This window comes from Lissotriton helveticus, chromosome 8, assembly GCF_964261635.1.
Source record: "Lissotriton helveticus chromosome 8, aLisHel1.1, whole genome shotgun sequence".
Classification (NCBI taxonomy): domain Eukaryota; kingdom Metazoa; phylum Chordata; class Amphibia; order Caudata; family Salamandridae; genus Lissotriton; species Lissotriton helveticus.
Window position 1 is genome coordinate 325,241,491 of NC_136069.1, and position 23,219 is coordinate 325,264,709.

The 23,219-nt window shown below is 42.6% G+C and overlaps 1 protein-coding gene across 1 annotated transcript in view; it reads right to left on the bottom strand.

Moving 5' to 3' along the window:
• MIPEP (mitochondrial intermediate peptidase) overlaps nucleotides 1-23,219 on the bottom strand; it is a 574,688-nt gene that overhangs the window by 275,177 nt on the left and 276,292 nt on the right. Inside the window, exon 14 of the mRNA XM_078657099.1 lies at nucleotides 76-185. Within this exon, the coding sequence (XP_078513225.1) occupies nucleotides 76-185 (110 nt within the window). The remainder of the gene's footprint in view (nucleotides 1-75; nucleotides 186-23,219) is intronic.

The following is a 23,219-nucleotide window of genomic DNA, read 5'->3' on the forward strand; positions in this document are numbered from 1 at the left end:
CAATCAGCCTTTGAAGAGATAAACACATAAAACTAAATTATATTTTCACCCAAACTAAAAGCAATTGATCCATACCTGACCAGTTTCATAATGCCTTGCAAACTGGTTAACTACTCGGTAGTCACTGGCAAAGTACTCCATTAATATAGAAGGAACTTCAGCGAAATCTGTAGCACATCTGGTCCCTAAGAAAGAAATGCGTATAATATTAGTTGGACAACTTCAACATATTTTCTATTCAAAGTTCGTGTGGTTTACAAAGAATCTGAATAGTCTGCACTCTAAAATAAAATCACATTTTGTTTCACAACGTACAATCGAGCAAGAAAGTGCTCACAGAACTGTGGCCGGCTGTTTCACAATAAATCACAATCAAAAAGTATAGAACAATATTTGCACAGCTGGATCAGACAGCTCATAAAACAGTGTGAAACACCCTTTATAAACAAAGCCAGCTTACCCGCTAAGCAGGAAACAAAATAATTTCATTGTATTAAATAACATTCAAATCAAATTGCCTTCATAGCCTTAATTCAGTTACACATTGTACGTTTCTGGAAGTGTATCGCTGTTTTTTCTTCCAGTAAAGCCTGTTTAATATGACTTCCACATCCAGCCGGGTTGTAAGTACAGGTGAATCCACCTTACTTCTTTTATCAAACTATACAGCTACAAACCTGCTGCGGATTAACACTACTTTAGGTATTACACAATACTGCCATACAGCCGGTATTTTGAAATAAGTAGATTGGGCGTTTGATTTGCTGTTTAATGCCTTCAGTATTGCTTTGAAGTTTATATTAAATTAATTATTGGTTCTAGCCTGAGAATGATGTCGAACCTGCTATAAAGCAATACCAGAGATCATGAGACAATATGAAAGGGTATTTTAGAATCTCATACATGTTTAATAAATGGGTGGAGAATTAATCTCTTAATCTATATGCAACACCAAACCTGCGATATCTGAGAAACTAGCAAAACTGTGACATTTGTTCAGAGCTTGGAATATGTTAAAGATAAATGTGAACGGGTTGAGCAGCGAACAGGGCGTCTCCCAACTCCAGGAATGACAGGCATTAGTTCTGCAGACTTCTGGGAGTTGGTAGAAAGCCCCGCATGCCCCCAAATTCAAACGCTGCCTGCCTTAAACAAGAGATCCTATCTCCTCAATCACTCTTAAGGTTTCTTATGTCTCGTTCCTATCTTTCAATTCACTGCTGAATGGACTAAGTTTCCTGTATGGCTGGGGAAGCTGTCCCAATCCCGTCCTTGTTCGCATTTGCCTGTCCGGAGTTACCTCCCAGCCACAGGCACTCAAGTCTGAGTACAATGGAAAGGATTCCCAATATTTCATGACGTTCAACAGTAGAGCATCATGTTTCTACTGGGTAAGAGTTGCACCATATATTTAAGCTCTCACCTACATCCAATGGGTTGAATAATACCTGTTCCTTTAAAAAAAGGTTATGTGGAGAAGGACAGTTGGTGGTAGGTGCTCTCTATATGTGCTGGTGCACAGGCATTTATACTTATACCCCGGGTATGTTGGTGGCTCCTGTTCTTTGCGCAACCTGGGGTTCTTACGTCCCACCCATGATGGCTATACAGTGATCTGTGCTGGTGGTATGTCCAGCCACGGCTCGTGCAGGGCGTTACACCGGGCGGCGACGTCAGGCAGAGGAGGGGCAGGGTGGGGGGTTGTAAAATGCGGGATATGGACAATGTCAGGTAAGTACCGGGGGGGGGGGGGGAAACGAATTTCGTTACCCGCGCTGCATCGCCAAATGTGATGCAGTGCGCGCAACTAAATTCTTTTTTTTTTTTTCGGGTACTTACCTGACATCGTCCATATCCCGCATTTTTCAACTCCCCACCCTGCCCCTCCTCTGCCTGATGTCACCTCCCGGTGTAACGCCCTGCACGAGCCGTGGCTGGGTATGTCCCATTCGTTTTGTTTGACTGAGTGACCATACAGAAGTTAGGAGTGCTGTATGGAGGACTCAGGCAACGTTTGCACAGAATGCTGGTTCCACTTAAGGATGTTTCATCTACTTGGTGGAAGTGACGAACTGCATCTTGCCTGTCCTGGAACATGAACTCAGAGGGCCCAGACATATTTGGTGGAATGAGGCCATACACATCTGCATCCTACTAGCATCTCCTCCTCTACATGATCTGACTACACTCACCCCCCATGAGAGTAGAGCTGATATTTCTCTACAAACATGAAATTTAGGACAAAAATATATAATTTTGGGAAAGGAGGCAAACCTTGCGGCTGAGAAGAAGTTGTGTTACCTGCTGTGGTGTGAACCTGTGCTCCAATGCAGGATGAAGCAAAAGTAAGATCCAACTCTGCGGTTTTTATCTCAAAGGAAATATCCAAACAGAAACCATGAGCATAGTGGGGTATGCAGGTCACCCTGAATTCCAGTTATTGAAATGTTCCTAAAAGCCCTTGCAGTTGAAAAGTTAATGCAAATGGAAGTCAAGGGTACTCTTAAATCATATCCTGCGTTTCCTAGTCCGGTAAGGTGCATGCGCCCCTCCTGTGGCTGCTGTGAAAAACTGACAGCCTTGAGTGAGGACCTAGGCTCGAGATATGCCCTGTGAAGTTCTTGTATTGCTAGGAAACTGACTTGGAGTGCTAATTGAAGCATCTAGCACAGAATGTGTCTGCCGCTTGATGAATGCCACGAGGCAAAGTAAGCATCCTTTGGTGCAATCCTGTTACAGAACGTTAGGATAATTTTAAACAGACTCGTGGAAAGGGAGGGATGCTTGCGCATCCTGACTCCCAAAATGAACAACCGAACCATCCTGGCACTAAAAGAGCAGGGCTTATGAAACGTCCTTGAACGAAAAGTTCAATGTTTAATATAATTTGCAAAAACATAGATGTAAAAAAATATCGAAGTGTTTAATATCGTTTACAAAAATATAGATGTTAAAAATATCGATTTTGTATTAATGTAATTATGTTTGTATTTATTTTGTATGTGTGTGATGCAGGTATTTTTGGTATAAGATTTGTTTTTGTTTTTATCGGTGTAGAAATGTTAGTAGTTATTACATTTTTTTGTTCTAATTTTGCATTTTTAGTTCCATAGTGGGATGTGGGTTTATTGGGGAATAGGGTGGGAAGTTATTTAATTGCCTCAAATTGTAAAGCGCTCTGATATCCTTCGGGATCATGTTTGCGCTATATAAAACTTTATAAATAAATAAATAGCCCAGCTCCATCCCAAGTGGTCACCCTGCATTCAATTGAGATTCTGAAACTATATCAAACCACAACGGGTCCATCCGTCCAATGACTGTATCCCGTTCCTGGACACAGTCATTGGATAGCTGGTGCAGAATTACACATTGAGCACAGTTCCAATTTCCACTGTGACCCACCCTTACCTTGTTGCAGGGATTATGTATAGGAACAGAACTATGCCTGGGATCACAGAACATCAGTAAGTAGGGACTGTGTCACCATACCACTTCAGTACTTATGGGCCAAATATGACTCGCTCGTAGTGCCTTACCCGCCCTGCTAAACTTCCCAAGTAGCAGGTAAGGTGGCACCCTAGAACACAACATTCTAGCCCCCCCCAGGGTATCATGGTACCAGATCATCACCTTTCGTTCTTTCACTCACGCCTACAATAAACAGAAAAGAGGCACGAGAACAGTTTACAATATTTATTGCAACTATCGTGCTCTATTACCAAACAACTGAGCTGCAATTAGAAAACATACAAAACTTAGTAAGGTAATTAGCATTACTAATAAAGCGTATCTAATGAAAATCCCTATCACGGTTAATGATGTATCTGCCTAACCTAGCCTCACTACATGAGCACACTGATATATCCGTGATCTTTGGGATTGGTACCAGGCCCCATACCTGGAATTTGATGTTAGATGGTCTGCATCTCAGATTGGACAGAGCTGGTGAGCTCGTCCCGGGATCTTTCCCCCGCTAGAAATTCTCCTCTCGATTTTCAAAACGGCAAGTCTTGTCCAATATGATAAGAAATGCTATGCTGAAAAATAGTACCTGGATCTCTCTATTATGTCTGGGTGTTAGTGTCCGACCACAGAGAAAAACAGGGCACAATTTTGTTTGATCTTGTACAAAATGTTCAAACTAAATCCCAGCAGAGGAGCTGAATTCAAAACATGTGCAGCCTATTTCTAAAGTAATAGTGTGGCACAAATACAAACGTGTTACTTTATAACATGTGCAAAGCAAAAGCCGACTACAATGTGTGCAGTTAGGCTAACATAGGGGAAAACTACAGTGGGTCCTATAGGAGACTCACGACAAACTAGGTACTTCTGGAACAGACAGTGAGCGCGAGTAAAATTACAGTGAAAACATGTGCTTTAGCCAGAGCAGGCACAAACTACCATTGGACACGCCTGTATGGGAGCGTGCATCAGTGGCAGAGGGATCGTTTTAAACTGGAGGAGGACCCAACCACACTGATTGAATTGAATTGAATTGAAAGAATATTTATATAGCGCCCATGCTACCCGGAGGCCTCGCAGCGCTTCAGATCCAAGAAGTAGCAATTACAGAGATGTGACAAGACTATCGCTCGAATAGATGTGTCTTCAGAAGTTTACGGGTGTCTCTTATTAATTGAGGGAGAGCATTCCATAGCTTGGCCGCTGAGTATGAAAAGGAGCGGCCTCCCCACCTAGCTTTTTTTATCTTCCTGACCGTTGCTAAGATTTGGCTACTGGAACGAAGGGATCTGGAAGGTTGATATAATGCTACCATTGAGTGAAGGATGGTAGGACCTGTCTTCCAGATGGCCTTATGGGCTATACATAATGCTTTAAACTGAACCCTGGCTCCCATAGGCTCCCATAGGAAGCCAGTGCAGTTGACGAAGGGTGGGCCTAGCAGATTGCCTCCTCGGGACTTGCAGGAGTAATCTTGCAGCGCTGTTCTGTACCACTTGAAGTTTTTTTATTGTAGATAATGGGGCTCCAAGGTACAGGGAGTTCCCATAATCCAACCGGGACAGAATCAACGCCTGGATCATAGTCCTGCGTGCTTCAAATGGTAGGAGAGGAAGAACCTTCCGTAACATCTTTAACAACCCATAGCATGTTGATGCTAAGACAGTGGCTTGGTGACCTAGATTAAGTTTGTCATCAAGCCATACGCCCAAACTCTTTATATAAGGTTTAGGTGATGGAGCTGGTCCTAAGCATGAGGGCCAGATGGGAATCGGTGGTGCAGGGGAGGAGTTGCCTAATATCATAATCTCAGTCTTATCTCCATTGAGACGGAGGTAAGAGTCCTTCATCCATCCGGCTACTGCTTTAAGACAGGGTGCCAGTCTGTCAGACGATCTCCCATCGTGGCCCAAAGATTCCACTAATTGGGTATCGTCAGCGTAGCTGATGATCTTGATGCCAAAAGGGTGAGTAACAGCTGCCAACAGTTGCATGTATACGTTAAAAAGCGTTGGGCTTAAGGCCGATCCCTGTGGGACTCCACATTCCAGAGCTTGGCTAGATGACACAACGCCTCCTTCAAAGACTTGGAAGTGGCGATTACTGAGGAAGGAGGTGAACCACTTCAGAGCAGCACCCGACACCCCGCTCATTTTGAGTCGGTTGATCAAGATGGAGTGATTGCCCGTGTCGAATGCTGCACTGAGGTCCAGCAGGATGATCGCTGCTTCTCCTCCCTCATCCACCAGTTTCCTAGCCTCCTCAGTCACTAGCAATAAAGCTGTTTCTGTCCCATGGTTAGAACGAAAGCCAGTTTGAGTATTGTCCAGCAAATTATTAGATTCAAGATAGGCTGTAAGAATATTATTTACATGTTTTTCTAACAATTTGCTAAGCCATGGTAAGAGAGAAATTGGACGGTAATTTGATAGTAAGGAGGGGTCTAAGCTGGGCTTTTTAATTAATGCTTTTACCATTGCGCATTTCCACATGTGAGGGACTGTGCAAGTTGAGATAGAAAGATTTAAAACCTCCAATATGATGGTTTGGACAGCTTTCATACTGTCTTTAATTGTTTAGGCGGAGCTGGATCCAATGGAGATCCTGAGACAACTTTACTGATAATTACATCAAGTGTCTCTAAGGTTAGGGGATTTAGGTGATCCAGAATGGAACCATGAGTAGGATAAGCGAGGTTATTATGTAGTAAATCATCTTCATTCAGGGAAAAGGCATTATATACTGTTTCAATTTTCTCTTTAAAGAATATTGCTAGTTGATTGCAGCGTTCAAGCGCTCCTTCACTCGAAGGAAGGGGTTGTGGCGGGGTAATCAATGATTTAGCTATTCTGGAAATCTCTTTAGGGCAATTTGCTGCAGCCTCTATTTTGTCCTCGTAAAATTTTGCTTGAGTTTTCTTAATTTCATTTTTATATCTCCTAATGGCTTTTCTATATGTTTGTTTAGTTTCTAGCGAGGGAGCTCGTCTCCAAAGCCTTTCTAACTTGTGGCAGGATTGCTTTAGTATTCTCAATTCGGGACTAAACCAGGGAGCCGGATTTTTCCTGATGCAGCTGATAAGAAAGGGCAGCAAATTCTCCGGACGTGTGTACAGTGAGTGGCTGAACCAGCCTGCATGGGATGCCTCAGTGTCCCTGCCACCTTGGTGCCCCATTTCAAAGTCACTCTTAGATGTGACTGACTTTGTGACACCTACTATGCGGTACACAATCTGTGCGATTCTCAACAGCTTCTTTGCTACTATGCCTGCATCTGTAATGTAGTGCAGGTGCGAACACATTTTGGCCAGGGGGACTTTGTGTAATACAGCCCATGACAGCCATGTTTTAATTGATGTAGATGTGTACTGTTATGCTGCCTCAATAAAACATCACCATTGACTTGGTGGGGGATCTGTGGTCATTTTGAGAAGTGAGCCTTTGGGTTTCGGACTACTTTGCTGGATTCCCAGTCATTTATGATCAACTTACCTCATCACAGAGAATTGAAGCAAGGGCTGCTGTACCAATGGGTCCGCATGCAGAAGTGTCATCGCAAGTTTCATGCATGATGGAATCCTATCTGCCACATCGACCCACAAATTGACTAGACTGAACAAATCCCAAGGCAACACAACAGTTTCTCCAGCGAGTTGAGACTCGCCATGGGGTCTATTTTATTTGATCTGGTGCACCTTCCCGCATCAGTTGGTTCATATATCAGCCTCAAATGCGCACAAGCCTTATTGCTTTTTTTGCTTACTTGTTTTAACCACCTATTTTCAACCATGTGAATAAAAACTGTTTATTTTACATATCTCACTCTTGCTGCTATTAGTATGAAGATTGCATTCACTTGAGTCCCACAGTATCTGAGAGCCAACATCCCTGAGGTAAGTCTTGTCCGCTCACCCCGGCTATCCTTACAGAGTCCAAAATAGAAAAAGAGCAACTTCCTTATCCAAATGGAGTGCAATAATAGCCAAGGAACATGAAGGTGTGTTCTGGCTGTCATATGATGGGTCAGATGGATTCACTGAGGAGGAGCAGCAATTTTTGTGCGATGGAGCATGAGTATGGGGCTGATGTTCATTGGTCTCACCATTCGTCCACGGCACCGGTTTCTGGAAACAAAGGGTGTGTTGCAGTGATTGAATGTAATGTCCTTGACAGTTTCCTAGCACTGCTCTCAATTTTAGTTTTGCTCAGGCACCATCTTCAGATGGGAATCTCTCCTGTGCTCCCAAACCCGCAGCTGAAGTATTGCACTTTGTCCATAGTTCCTGCAGGGTGAGTCTATGCAATCAGTTGCAGTTTAGAACTTGCGTTGAGTTGCTGTCCTTGGATGTCTATTTTTGCAAGGGATTCTTGGATATGAGGTGTGTGCTGGTCTTTGTCTCTTTCCTGTGCGTGGCGGAGATCTCAGAGAAGTCACTTCTGCAGTAACTACTGTTTCCAGCTCTGTGCCTGATTTCCTATGCGTGCAACATTTTCAAATGCAACACCATCGCAAGTTGACTATTGCTACCATCTACACTTTCACTGTTTATTTCCATCTAGACTGCCCCTTCAATTTCAATCTTCTGGCCTATGTTTCCTGTTTAACTCAACATTAAAATATGAATAAGAATTTTATTTGTGGTTACTCAAAACCATTAAATATAGAATCACACAACGATTAAAATTTTAAGTAAAAGTAATTAAAAAACAAAACAAAAAAATTAAAAACATTGATTCGTTAGTCTACTTCTGCCAATCACGAAGATTTAAGAGTCATTGTTCCAGGCTAATGAGCTAACTGTGTGGGATCATCAGTTTCTGGCGTGCCTGTTGGATAAATTTACTGAACACAGCCATGTCCTTCACTGTTTCCATTGTGAATAAATGGCGGACGGCTTCCTTTATAGATCCAATTCTGTGTCTAAGTAAAATTGGCTTTAAATAGCGGGTGCGCTCAGAAGACAGCCCTGGGCAGCAAAGTAAGATATGTGCGAAACTCTCTTGTTTATATTTGCATAGGCGACACTCCAACTGCCTTGTCGCATTTGGCCTTGCGGGATAAATATCTTTAAGGGGGAGAGGATGTAATCTGAACGCTAGGATCCTATTGACTGCTTGTTTGCCCACTGCTTGGGTAAGATGGAGTTTCGAAGTCTGTGTTGTCTGCGGGAGGATTAGGGACTCATGGAAGCCTTTCGCTTCCAATGCTTCCAAGTCAGTTGAACGTGAGCAAAGCTGAACCTGTCTTTTTGTCGCGCTTTTAATGGCAGCGTATTTGATTAGTTCGGGGTCCCAATTATCCACTGCAAGATTCAAGGCTTCTTTGGCGGCGGCGAGGCTGTTTGACCACAGATTTCCTGATTCCAGAAAAATGTTCTTTATTCTAAATTTCAAGGAGTTCACTGGTGCCGCTGTAGTAAGGTAAAAATATTTGCTCATTAGGGCCAATTCTTCTAATTTTTGTTGCCTCAGGTCAAATTCAAGCCGCACTAAGGTGTTTCTGGTGCAAGAGGGTAGATGGAATAGTTTTTTATAAGCAGAGCAGTGTATTTTTTCCAGGGTATTGGATAATTTTCCCGGGGAGGCCTGCTGTGCAAAGACGGTATTAACTTAGCCCTTACTACTCTTTGAATAGCTGTTGTTGTAGGGCTGTGTAGAGTTGCATGCAGCTTCCCAAGGGCGTATGAGATGCATTTCCCTTTTGCCCGTATTTTGTCCAGGTGAACTCCCGGTCCACCTTCCTCGCTTAGCCAAACTCCCAAATAGTTATATTGTTGTGTGCAGTCTAACATCAGCCTTCCTATCCTCCATTTTATACGTTTTTTTTTCGGAAAAGACCCAAAGATAATTATTTTTGATTTGGCTGCATTCACCGTCAGTTTGTTTTTTGCATTGTAATTGTCCAACGACGATAGCGCTTTTTGCAGCCCAATTTTAGTATGATCTAGTAATACCAAATCATCAGCATACTGCAAAAGTTGGATCTTAGTGTGGGCAAGCCGAGGGGTTGCAAGTGATGCTCCTGTCAAAGCTTTTCCCATGTCTGCAGTATATAAGTTGAATAGCATCGGGGCTAAGACGCATCCTTGCTTCAGTCCGCGATTGGTATCGATTTTCTCTGTGGCTGCTGTATTTGAGAGTTTGATTCTGACCCACGTTCCCAAATATAGAGATATGATGGCTTTTAATAGATGAGGGTCGATGCTCCAGTTTTCCAATTTCTGCCACAGAATAGAGCGGTCAACGCCGTCAAAGGCCGCCGTGTAATCGATGAAACAGGCAAAGATGGGAAGAGATTTTCGTGCTACAGCCTTGTATGTTAGATATGAGAGCGCTATCATGTTATCCACTGTTGAGGCTCCTGGTCTGAACCCAGTTTGGTAAAAGGGCAGAAGGCCCTCCTTGTTGGCCCAGTTTGAGAGGTCCGCTAATAGGGTGCTTGCATAGGCCTTTCCCTCAATATCAAGAACGGCAATCATGCGGTAATTTTGTGGGTTAGATTTCGGCCCTTTCTTGTAAATGGGGTGCAGAAGCGACCCGCGCCAAGAATCCGGAACATTCCCCGTCATTCGACATTTGGTATATAGCACCGTCAGGTTTTCAGTCCAGAAGTCTATGTCTTGCCTGAATAGGGAACTTGGCAGGCCATTGAGCCCTGGCGCCCCATTGGGTCTAATTTTTTTTAGAATTGTGTTAACTAGCTTTTTTTTCGAGAGGGTCGCCTGGCTCATGTTTTTTGATAAGTTGATAGAATTAGTCTTTTTTGTTGCTTTGGCCAGGACTGTACTTGGTACACTTGAGTTGCCTTCCTCTGAGTACAAGGATTTCACGTGGGCTATCCAAGTATCTGAGTCAATTGAGTTCTCCCTCTGTGAACTCCCTTGATTCATGGTGTTAAGATATTGCCAAAACTCTCGAGATTTGCTGGGGCTTAATAGTCCAAAGATCTTTAGCCATTTTGCTTCGATTTGCTCCCGTTTTTCGGCCCAAACTAGCCTTGAATGTAGTTTTGCTTTTTCTTGGAGGAGTTGTTTGTCCTCAATTGTCCCCATTTGCAAGTAGACCCTTCGTTTACTGCGTACTTGCTTCACACTTTCTCTAATAGCAGGGATATAGCCAAGATTATACTTAGAGTCCAGTTTGACTTTATTTGTTTTGATTATATTTGTTTTTCCTCCTTGTAGCTGTAATACTAAATTATGGGCCAGCTGGTCCCATCCTTCAATTGTGCCCCTATAAGTTTCCATCAATGTACCCTCCGCCCATGCTTTTTTCCATTCGTCAAACTTTTTTGTTGGAGCCGTGCCCCATTTGATCCTTCTCACCAAGGTATACTGTTCGACTCCGTTTGTTGAACCAAGTTGTTTTAAGGTGTAGTGATTGTCTACTGTGGAGTTTAAAGTCATTATTAAAGCTGCGTGGTCGCTTTCCTTGCGCTGCACAACTTTATAACCTATCATTAGCTTCTGTAACTGACTACTTAGTAGGATGTAGTCTATTGTGGTATGATTGTTGAAAGTTGGCAGGCAAAGAATTCCTGGAGAGCTCTTTAATAGTAAGGAATGGGCTGATGACAATTGATAAACAAGCAAAAAGGCGTTAAATGCTGCTGTTGCGGGAGTGTCATTACATTTGGCTGTCTTTACCCCGATGTTGTGGGTATTGAGGTCCCCGAGAATTATCAGTTCCATGTGGGCAAATTGTAGGAGGAGATTTTCAATATCAACTAGTAACTGGGAGAGTTTATCCTTTGCTCCCGGTCCATGTGGGTTGTAGTAAACATTAATAAGCAGTATGGTCAATGGGCCCTTGCTTGATGATAGGCCTTTCAGGATACCGGCCATATACGAGTTTGATGATGTTTTTATTTCCCTGAATTGTAGCTTCCGGGTGAGCCTGATGTATACTGATATGCCTCCTGACGGTCTGCCAAAAATATTCTCTTTAACGGCTGGTTTATGGTATTCCGCAAATCCCGTTATTGAAACTGGTTTGATGGCCCACGTTTCTTGAATACAAATTATGTCTGTTCCTTCATGGAACGGGGGTATCGCCGGGTATTGTAATAGACTTGAGACTCCGGCTACGTTCCAGGACATAATAGTCGTGCTCTGTCTACCAGGTTTCTCTATTTTCTTTATGCCTAGTAAGTCTGTCTGCCGGTGTAGTGAGAAAATGCAATCTATATATATATAGCAACTCCTCCCTACCCTCAAACACAGCATTTTATTAAAAAAATTCTACAGCATTTTTCGGTGCACTCCTATAAACACCTGAGGCACTGGAGCATCAGGATCCACCATGGACAATGTACAATAACCAAAGACTGCCTCCGAAATCGGAGAAAAGGTGGTACAGGAGTTCAACATCTTCACGTATTCTAGTAGCAGGAGTACAGTTTTCTGCAATTTTCCTTAAAACTCATTTAAACAATAATGACAAATATACAAGGGGACGTGGGAATCCAAAGGGTCACCCTATTTTGCTCAAGAGAGACTTTGATTCTGTAGAAAGACCAGAGGCTCACATTATTCTTTATCTTTAGTACAAGTCAGCAGAAAAGTAAAACTTTCACAAAAAATGACTACAGCTTCCATCAAAGCAAGAAAAAAATGTCTTAACACAACATACAAGATCATAAATATATATATCTTGGGTTAAAGAGCATCAATCATATTGTGGACTGAAGGCTTTAGTGTTTTGGGTTAGACTATGGACTAGCAAAACCCAGATCCCAGTTAAAGAAATTGTAGCTGAAGTACAAGCTCTCGACAAAGCAGCCGACGAGTGAAGTGGTTCAGAGAGGTTAGGCAATAGTTGCTGAGATTGGGGCTGAGGGATATTAGGAAGATCCCAAATTCCTGACGAAAGAAGGAGAACCTCTTCTGAAGGCAAAGTTTTGGGTGAAATATTCAGGCACTGGCCACCTTAACCGGAAGATTCTTAGATTGTAAATGCATGTTTTTATTTGAAGCAGTTATGGATGAGATTGAACCTCCTCATGCACGAGCACTTTATGGACAATTTAGGTACAAACCTTTGCCCCTGAATTTCAGTAAAAATAAATAGAAGCAGGCTACTGTAACCCCACTGTGCCCTTGTATCCAGCCTTAGCCCTGAATCAGTAAACCATTTTATGGTTTTGTCCCTCCTGTGCACAAATCAGACAAAAGTGGATAATACCAATTTGTCGTGTCTTATCATTTATACGTCCAGCTGAAGCTTTGCGAGTGGCAAGATCAGACATAACAAAATGGTTAGTGTTTGCATTAATAAGATATTTGTTTTACGCCTGGCACACTAAGATGAAGTAATTAACTAAACTAAATATTCTGGTCTCAATATGATATCAGGAGAGTCTTATCTTTTTAATCCGGTCTTAATCGTAGGGTGCTCTTACCTAAGAAAACGGTCATAAGATATCAGGGCAACACACTCGATGATTTAGGATAAGGGCCCATACACCAATTGACATAATGATTTTACTGGCACAGTCTTTTTAACACTGACAACTATCTATTTTTAAATATTTATTTTATCATGTTTATCTTTTAAAATGTTGATCTTATTATGTAAAGTCTAATTTGTATTTTATTTATTATTATTGTATAATGGATTTTAGAAGACTGTTGCGTATATCTTTATGAATGATCATTCTTTGGTCGAACAAAGACTACTACTATATAAATAATATTTACACCATTCCTTCTTCAATTACAAAATCTTGTTCATCCAGCACCTCTTTCTTTGCGGCTTTGCTAACATCTAAGTCCTTTCTATTTCTGGCAAAACATTTTTATCATGAACAAGAAGAATACTGAAAGGGGCTTGAGGAGAGTCATCTTAAGCAATTGCTTGAATAAATTGCTATTCACAGTTCTGATAAGCCCAATAGAGTATTTCTTTCTCAACAGTATTTCACTGATGGATTAGGAGCTATCAGTCCTTCTACCTGGTGCCACTTTTCAATGTCTCTTTTGCAAACGTCTTTACACCGAAATAATTTTTATTTCAAACAGGTCTACGCCCTGCAGTTCAGTGCAAATAAATGTTCGGTCTGTGTTTCTCTGTAACCTATTTTTATTATTCTTTGTTTACAAAGTCTCTTACTTGTTTTGTCCTTCTTTCCAAAAGGTGGTGTGCTCGTTTTGAACTTCTGGTTCAGCAAAACTGGAGAGGAGCTGCCTGAGAAATGAGTCCACTCAGATACTACAATTCTTGGCATGGAGCCTGATAGTATTTAAAGAAAGCTGTCAGTATTACAAACAACTAGCCCTGTGGCTAGAAGCTCACCCAGTTTCCTTTTCTTCTGGACTCCACCCCTGCCTTCTCCCATGCTCATGCTCAGCCCTTCCCCACTCAGGATACTAGTCTAAGTGGGATCTTTAAAGGATGTGCTTGGATTCCACGAGTACATGGGTCGCTCTTTCGGCAGTGTTTCTGCTCTTATGAACCCCAACATTGTCCCGTTAATGGCCAGCGTGTGAATTTCATTAGTGAACCATAGGTAACACTATAAGAAGCCTTCTTGAGATTTCTTCTCAGAGGACATATGATTATATTTTGGGGAGGTACAAAGAGTCCAGAGTTGTTTCTGGCGTTTCTATGACTGGTATGGCTAAGAAGAGAAAACAGGCAAGTAAGTCTGTAACTGGGTACAAGCTGGCAGCATACCCACGGTTTGAGGCTGTACTTTGGGATGTGCAGCTTCACCATGGCACATGATGTACCTATTTCTTTTAACTCCTGTCCTCATATTTAGTGCCTTGTTTTTAGGTCTCATTATAGCAAAGCCGTTTGACCATGAACAAAAATAAAGCATTTGTAAGGCCATCTGGAGTTGTTTTTCTATACTGCTTGCGCAAATCAACAACACTATCAGTGGATATATTTACACTGATAAAATGTACACGGGCAACACATAAACAAGATGATTTGGTATGCAGGGAGCCAAGTATTTGTGAAAGTTTTTTCTCAGGGAACCTGACTCCCCCCCCCCTTCAGATCTACAGCTACTGAAGTCATCTGCGGCGTCCCACAAGGATCCTCCCTCAGCCCCACCCTCTTCAACATTTACATGACCCCCCTGACGAACATCGCACGCAAACACGGACTCAACATCATATCCTACGCCGACGACACTCAGCTCATCCTCTCCCTCACCAACAACTCCACCTCAGCAAGAACCAGACTACACGAAGGCATGAAGGAAGTAGCGGACTGGATGACAGACAGCCGGCTTAAACTCAACACCGATAAGACGGAGGTCCTAATCCTCCGTCCTACTCCCACCGCCTGGGACGAATCCTGGTGGTCCCCCGCCCTGGGCAGCACTCCCCAACCCACCAACCATGCCTGCAACATCGGCTTCATCCTGGACTCGTCCCTCTCCATGAACAGACAGGTCAACGCGGTGACATCGGCATGCTTCAACACCCTCCGCATGCTCCGCAAAATCTTCCGCTGGATCCCCACCGACACCAGGAAGACCGTCACCCACGCCCTCGTCACCAGCCGCATGGACTATGGGAACACTCTGTACGCCGGCATCACTACCAAGCTACAGAAGAAACTTCAACGAATCCAGAACGCAGCCGCACGACTCATCCTGAACATCCCCCGCCACCACCACATCTCCGGACACCTGAAGAAACTTCACTGGCTCCCAGTCAGCAAGAGGATCACCTTCAGGCTCCTCACCCATGCACACAAAGCCCTTCACAACCTCGGACCAAAACTCATCAACCACCGCGCTCCTTCTCATGTATAAATAAGAGTGTGATAAACAATCGATTAAATGCAGTAACTCAAGAGGTTGGCATTATAAAATTAGAGCTGCACATCTTCAGTGTACCGGACATCAGCGCTTATGGGGCTGGGTGCACTGGGATCATTTAAGCTCTACTTAGGCTGTATGATGCAGGAAAATGAATTCCCCAATATGGGAAAAGCTTGTGATTGTTGCTTGTGAATTAGGATTCACTACATTGTAAAGCACTGCAGCCTGTACTGACTGTACGGCTCCAAGAGTCTATAGATGTTGGTAAAGGATTTGTCTAACGCTCCTGTCCACAAACCCCATTTCAAGGGAGGAAGGGCGGAGTTAACTGCACTACAACAGAGTCTTGGCCTAGAGATTTAAGAGGGTTTTAGGTTTGTTAATGGGTGTAATGAGTCAACAATGAGTTTCAATGGCACATTAAGAGCAAAGTAGAAAGATGTATAGGTGGTACTCAGATTCACAGTGCCCTAGTCCACATACAAAAGGAATCGAAGAACGTGGTAAAGCTGTATTTGTTCTGGAGGTGATCTTGCATTTTTACTTATAAGTAAGGAATTCATTTAAACAGACTACAGCAATACTTTGCAAAGTTAATTAATCCCCTCTTCAACTGGGAGGTCTTGCTACCATTCAAAACAGAATGTTCTAGGATTGTCATATGTGGAGAAAGTAACATCACCCGAGAGATAAATGACTGTATGACCACATTTATGTCCAAATACTCAAAACTGATGTAGGAAATTGGTTTACTGGTTGAGGGGGTAAAACCCTACTCAAGTAGAAACTGCAATCTGTCAGGGTGAAACAGAAGCAAACCCCAGATTAATCTGTGCTTATACCTCTGGTAGCTTGGCACAAAGCACTCAGGCTTAACATAGAGGCAATGTGTAAAGTATATATGCAGCACTTCAAAAAGTATTAAAGTGAAAACACAACACAAGAAAAATCCGACACCAATTTAGAAAAATAGAGTTAGATTTAATAAATTATTTGAGAACAAAACAACAAAAATCCAATTAGTAAAACCAGCGATATGCAATGTGAAAGATTTAAGTGAAAACATGCCTAGAAGCACAACGCGGCAACTGTGGGTGCCTGGTCGTGCGGACCGGGACAAGTTCATAAGTTCAGGCCGACTGCGATGGAGCGCAGGCTGGATACAGGGACCACGTTAGGTCCGTTGAACAAATGAAATCCCAGGTTGAGGAGCGCTGCGAGGTGTGTCGATGATGTGTCACGTAATGGGAGTTCTGAGGAACCTGCGAGGCTGCAATGCGGAATCCTGCATTGTCTTCAATTATGCCGTCGACGAGGGGCTTGCGAGGCAAAGGCCTGCATCGGAGATGAGGAATGTAGCAGTGCATCCTAAGCGACTGCAAGGAGATGCTTCACGCTGCATCAGTTTTGCTCATAGGACCAGAGCTAGGTTGGCTGATCAACTTGAAACAACTTCCAGGGGTCCTTGACTGGGGTGGGCTCACTTGAAGGGCAAATTCACAGCACGTGGAGTCCTGGTGCTGGGCTCAAGGTGATTGGAACCTTTCAATTCCCTGAGGCTTTGATCAGGAGGCCAGCTAACTAGCCTTGGAGTCACTCTGGTGGTTCTGGGAACAAGATGCAGGTTCAGGCCTTCCTACTCAGGCAGCAGGGCAACAGAGTATCAGTCCTTGCACAGCAGCACAGAAATCCTTCTGAATCTCCTACAGGTCCAGAGGTGTACTGAAGAGTTGATTTTGAGGCTCCTTTATTAATCCCTGTTGCCCACTTTGAAGTAAAAGAAGGTTCTGGAGGTTTACAACCCCAGAGGAGCTTGGAATTTCCTGACTTCCTTCCCTGGCCCCAGCTTGCCTGTGGTCACAAAAGACTAGTGTCAATACCTTTGTGAGTGTGCTCAGGCAGAGTCTTTGTGATGTGAAAGTGTGGTAGGTGACAGCTCTCCCCCTCATCAAGTCAGAGATGGCCATCCTGCCAACATCTATTCTCCTTTGTCTCACTGTCTGGAAGTAATTCACAAAGACCAACTGCCAGTTACACCTAGTCATGTGACCAAGAAGCAGGCTGCAGGCACCAAATGGTTAGGACAAGGAAATTCCAACTTTCTAAAAGTGCTGTTTTCAGAACTGTAGCCTAAAATCCAACTTTACCATTTAATAGGTTTTTAAATTAGACTTCCTTAGACTTTACACTCGACATTACTATCTGCTACCCATTGAAAGTTACCACTTAATAATAATAATAATAATAGGGAAGCTTATAAAGGGCCTGGTTACGCACCCCGGCGTGTCCCCGCGCTGTAGTAAGTGAAATCAGCATGCCCTCAGCTCTGCTCACTGCAACTTAGCTACTGTACAAACAGATAGGTCTTGAGCTTTCCCCTGAACCTTGCCTCTGATGGCTCTAGACGGAGCTCCAGCGGGAGTTTATTCAGCTCCTTGCTGCAAGAAGCCGGAAGGACCTGCCCCCCATACGGCCCTTTTTAATTCTGGGGATCACTAATAGGCCACAACCAGAAGATCTAAGGGAACGGGCCGGCATGTACTTAGTGATAAGGCTATGAAGCGGCCTCGGTGCTTTGCCCCCAATAATACGGCGGCACATACACAGAGCCTTGAACTCAATTCTCCTTCTAACCGGGAGCCAGTGTAGTGCCTGCAGCGCGGCCTTCGAGGCAGATCTTCTACATGTAATATGGTAACACAGCAACAATATGGAAGAGGTAGGCCTTGCAGTAAAGAAAAATGAATGTCGTTGTTTTTCACTACCAGGACATGTAAAACCTAAAAGTACAGGTCCAACTTTCTAAATACCCTGCAGCTTGCCCTATGGCCTGTTTAGGGCCTACCTTACGGGCAACTTATATGTATTAAAAAGAAAGGTTTAGGCCTTGTAAAAGGTTTATTTTGAAAGGTCTAAATGGCAGTTTGAACTGACTGCACACACATGCTGTATTGGCATGCCGGAAGCTTGTACTTAAGCACTGGTTAGCAGTGGTAAAGTGCACCGAGTCCTAAAAGCCAATAAACACTGGTTCAGAAAACAGGAGGGTGAAGGCAAAAACTTTGGGGATTACCCTGCAGAAATGGGCAAGTTCAACAACAGCCAAACACTGGAGACTGAAAGCGTGGTAAGCATGCCAGTGGAGACTTCAGGCTACCATAAGACCCTTTGACAAGAGTTTTGAGATGCAAGAGGATGATGGAGTGACATGCAACACAGGAACAGAGGTGTTAGCTGATTTGGTGCAGGACAATCTGCTACTTGGGAAACAAACAACAGTGAATCACAGCAGAAAGCCTACTAAAAACAGAATTAAAATTAGTAGAAATGGCTGTGTCCAAATTCAGTCTTGTTGCACTAGAATTCCTCCTTGGGATCAGTTTTTTAAAGAGATGGGTACTGTTGTAGAGTGGCCCTTGACAAGGCAGGTTCATCTAGAAAAATAGGCACTCTCTGCTATAACTTTAACCAAAGCCAGCTTAAATGGCAGACCAATCTGTATCAGCACTAAGATACTGAAATCCTACTCCTGGAACATGGGCAATAATCACTCACCCACATTTGCTGTGATTAAAGGAACTGCCCTTGTGATGAAAAACATGCCAACTAATGTGGATGAGGGGTTTGTGAACTTGTTTTTTTAAACCTCACAATAAATAGATTACAGTAGATTTCAATTGTTCGTTTTTCCCCCAGAACACAGGAATCCTATATTTCAGGAGTAAGACTTCAGTATTTTTGTGTTGATGTAAATGAGGGTAATACTGGACCGACAGTGGGTGTCATCTTCTTTAATAAAAAATAAAAAAAACTTTTTGACCACTTTGCAACACAAACTGATGTGATCTTTGAGTATTCTACTCATGTACCCCTTATAGCTTTTTATATATTCTTGCTCCTGAGTACACATTTTTTATTTATAATATGTTGCATTTAGCATTAATTCTACATGTACAACATATGTTTACTTTATTATAGTTGGATAGCGACTGCATGAATTATACATACATATACATTAATGTGATTTATAATGTGTGATAGATTTTAGTAAATGTGCAACAGAATTAATATGCTAATTTTTACATTTTACATCAATCATCACAAGGTTTGGTCTTTTGCAACTAATCAGAAAAATGCATGTACTAAGCAGAGAGGCATCTTCTGTTTCCTGGAAGCCAAGAAATGAAAGTATCTCCGGTGAAGGTCATTGGCTCTTTAGAGCCAGCAGGCCCTTGTCTGCTTGGCAACGCCATAACAGACTGGGAGCAACCTTCCCCCAAATACAGAAGATAATCACAACAAGGCTATTGTTCAGCTAAAGTAAGTGGGTAAGCTGCCATCTAGGAAACTGGGAAACACACATTTGGTGACAAGAACGTTTCCCTGGGGCTAGAAGGGAAGGGTTTGTTACCAACAACTGATTCTATCGTTCAATGCAATGAGTTGTTGAAACGCCATCAGAATGTTGCAATTCTTTATAATAGTTTGTTTATTAATCACTTACATTGCCACTGTTGGTGTTTTTTTGGGGTCAAAATTGTCTTTATTATTTTTTAGGTATACAAATAGCAGGACAGATCATGTAGTACAAATCCTTCACCAAACTACACAGCTAATGGCACATTCTGGACCTCACACCATACAGAACTAGCCAGTTTCAAATATTCAGCAAATTGCCCGCATCAGGCAGCACAAAAAACATAACAATTCTTCAATACCCAACACCCTCTCCTTCCCCCTCCCACCAAACCTAACCCCACGCTAACTACGGTACATAGGGACTCTCACACATGGGATACAGCTAGAGAGCACCAGGGCGGCATAATCCGCGCCCCTGGCTCCTCTAAAACATACTTCAACCCCCCTTTATGACTGAAAAAGATGTACGCCTCTCGTCCGGGCACGGTAGGCATATAGCGGCAGACCCACAGAGAGATATTGTACAAAAGGACCTCAATCTGATAGTATATCAGTCATGTGCTCCATGGTAACCCCTCGCCACTTTTAATTTTTCTTTTTTTTTTAATAGACGCATATAATCTAGACTAGGTTAGGAAATTAGTTTCATTAATGTCTTTAAAATATACAGTGTGAATTTCTTCTCTGTTTCTAGCCATGGTGAAAAGAATTTCAGAACTAAGACAACAAATAAGCCAGTAGTCTCACAGGACTGATGGTTGTCAGAAATGCACAATCCTCAAATCATGTGCAGGTGATTTGTGGGTTATAGTTCACCAGATCTCCTGGCTCCAACCGGTAAGTAGGCAGAGCGTTTAGGTTTCTGAAAACAGGTGCCATATTTCGCAAAGGAGCAAATAACAGGGTCAGCATATGGTTCAAGGAAACGATCTACAGTTCTGTTTAGATGCTATAGGATGATACCCCACCCTTTCCGATGTGGATCTTACCAGAAGAAGCAAGACTTGTGGAAGAGGAAGTAACCTACTTTACCCCAAAAGGGACGATCCAGAAAGCAAATCTAAGGTACATATTGCCTGTAAAAGTTAAAGAAGTGTATAAATGTGACCAGCAATAAATCTCAGGCAGATTAAAGCATGAACGCTGAAAGATTCATCTCCTGAGACACATCATATTGCCAGAGTAGTACGTGGCTCAACCGAACTCAACAGATGAAAAAATGATAGACTATTGCAAACTCATTCGATCTCTCTTAGCAGGAGAGGCGGCAGGGGAATTATACAGGCAGCTATTTGTGCTTCCCTTAGCCAATTGGTGTTTTGGCAAAGTGTTAAAACTAGTGGATGTGGCTTTGTAAGCTAAGGGAGTCCAGTCAATCAAGTATCTGGAGGTTATTCTTTACATATATCATAACAAACATACTATAAAGCTAGGCTTTTTAATACATTTGTTGATAAACTGTTATGCCCAGCCTAACAAGTACATTGTCTGAGTTTTACTAGGACACACTCCAAGTGATTCCTAAGGTTCCAAGTTCGAAGGTCCACTCCATCAAGAGATCAGACTACGGTTGGCAAAGGATAACATTTTCCTTCAGTAACAGGCCAGTATTGAAGTGATTCACTCATTGTCCAGAACAACAATTTTTGTGGTGCCCCTCATTTGCACAGCACGCTGTGGCTCAAAATTAAGGCCCGCACATAGGTGTCCAAAATACGCAAAGAAGACCAAAATCTCAGAAAAAGCTTGGAGAAGACATATGGACGTCCTGAAAAAAGTGTGCTATTTATGAAATCTTCCCAGATATGGAACTAAAGTTGGATGTCAACAGGATGAGTTGCAGAGCTTAGTTTGGAAAATTCACAATTGGAGTTAAGCGATCCTAGAGTTAATTCAACTGCACATACATTTCCTGGAGCTACTTTGCAGTGAAATGCTTGGCTAAGCACTCCGTCCAATGGTACAGCTTGTTTAGGATGGACAATGTATTCGCTGTCCAGAACGTCATTCATATAAGCAGCACTAAATCCAGACTCATTGAAGAGCAACCACAGGATTTCTGGAACTACTGTTTCATTCATCAGATCTCCATAAAGAATGAGCTGATTTGCATTGGTGTCGCTTAAATAGGTTACAGTAACTCATAGCCGGTTCTTGGGTATTCCATAAATTAACAGGGATTTGGGGGGTTTCCCAGATCTCTTGGATCTCTCAGGCTGTCTGTGATATTCATTTGGAGGCCTGAACCGAGGACAGTGGGAATGGACACGTTTTTGCAGGATTGGGGCCTGAAGTTGATTTATGTGTTTTCTCTTTTTAAGATGAGTCCAATAATACACGTGAAGACCCAGAAAGAGGTAGAAATTCTTATCTCGATAATCCATTTGGATTGTGAACGTTTTGCTCCCTGGTCTTCTGGAACTTTCAACAAAAGTTAGAATCTATCTTCCCAAAATGGGAGTCTTCCAAAGAGCCTGAAGAATTCTTGCGTCAGGTTATGGTTAAGACAATGATACTGGCCTGGACAGATTGAAGTCTTATTGTGGAATCTCTGGTCTTTCAAAGATGGTCAAAGTTTTCATCGGCATCTCGTTGGCAGCAGGTCAAGCCAAAGCAAGTCAGTGTGGATTCCATTTTCTGGCTGGAAAACAGAAACACATCTAATCCTGCTTTAGCAGCTGTAGTATATATTTTTTATTTCTTTGATTGGCATTCAGGACAGCCATTATTTGGGACACACTTTCTTCTAGATATGAATAGAAAGCTGCAGTTGGAAATCCTTTTATGTGTATGTTATTGATTGATATAAAATGAATTCCTCCAAAGTTCAAACATGAGTTTTTTGAAGGAGTGTTTCTTGGCTTTACGAAAGAAGACTTGTTATATAAAGCCTTTCCCAGGAAGATGATCATGTGGTTGATGTTCATTCAAGTCAAAAGAGCGTCAAACGGCCCAGTGTGCATTCATCTCAAAAATGATTTTCTTCAGAAGTGGCCTCTTTTAATAGTTCTTGCAGGATGATGGGTATCAGTACATTGCTACATACCCAATGAAATCAAACTCTAATTTTTGAAATTATAGTTGAGGACAACAGAAGCTGTTGAGGTCTCGCAGGGAGAATCTATTTTGGATTGACTGGAGGGTAATTAGCAAAATGGATGATGAAATGAGCAGGCTTGGACCTATTGAATTTTGGATCCCATCCAGATAAATAAGGAATAGTCTGAAACGTTTTTGAGTCAGAGGCGAGACTGGAAGACGTTTTGAATGCTGCTGAGTTGTAAGGTGCATGAATTTAGAGAAGATTTAAGTCAAACCGACTGAACAGATAGCATAGGAGATACTGGATACACTTTAAACCAGCAGAGCAAGAGCATCTGGGTCTTTCAATCAAATTTTCCTTAACGTACAATAAAGGATGTGGCTGGTACACTATTCTACACGTTTTTGTATGAACAAAATGCAGTGACATGTGCTATGTAAGTTCTGCTGATAGTTTGAAACAACGGCTGTCATGCATTTGGATAAAAAGTGATTGCCGCAGGTAAATTCTG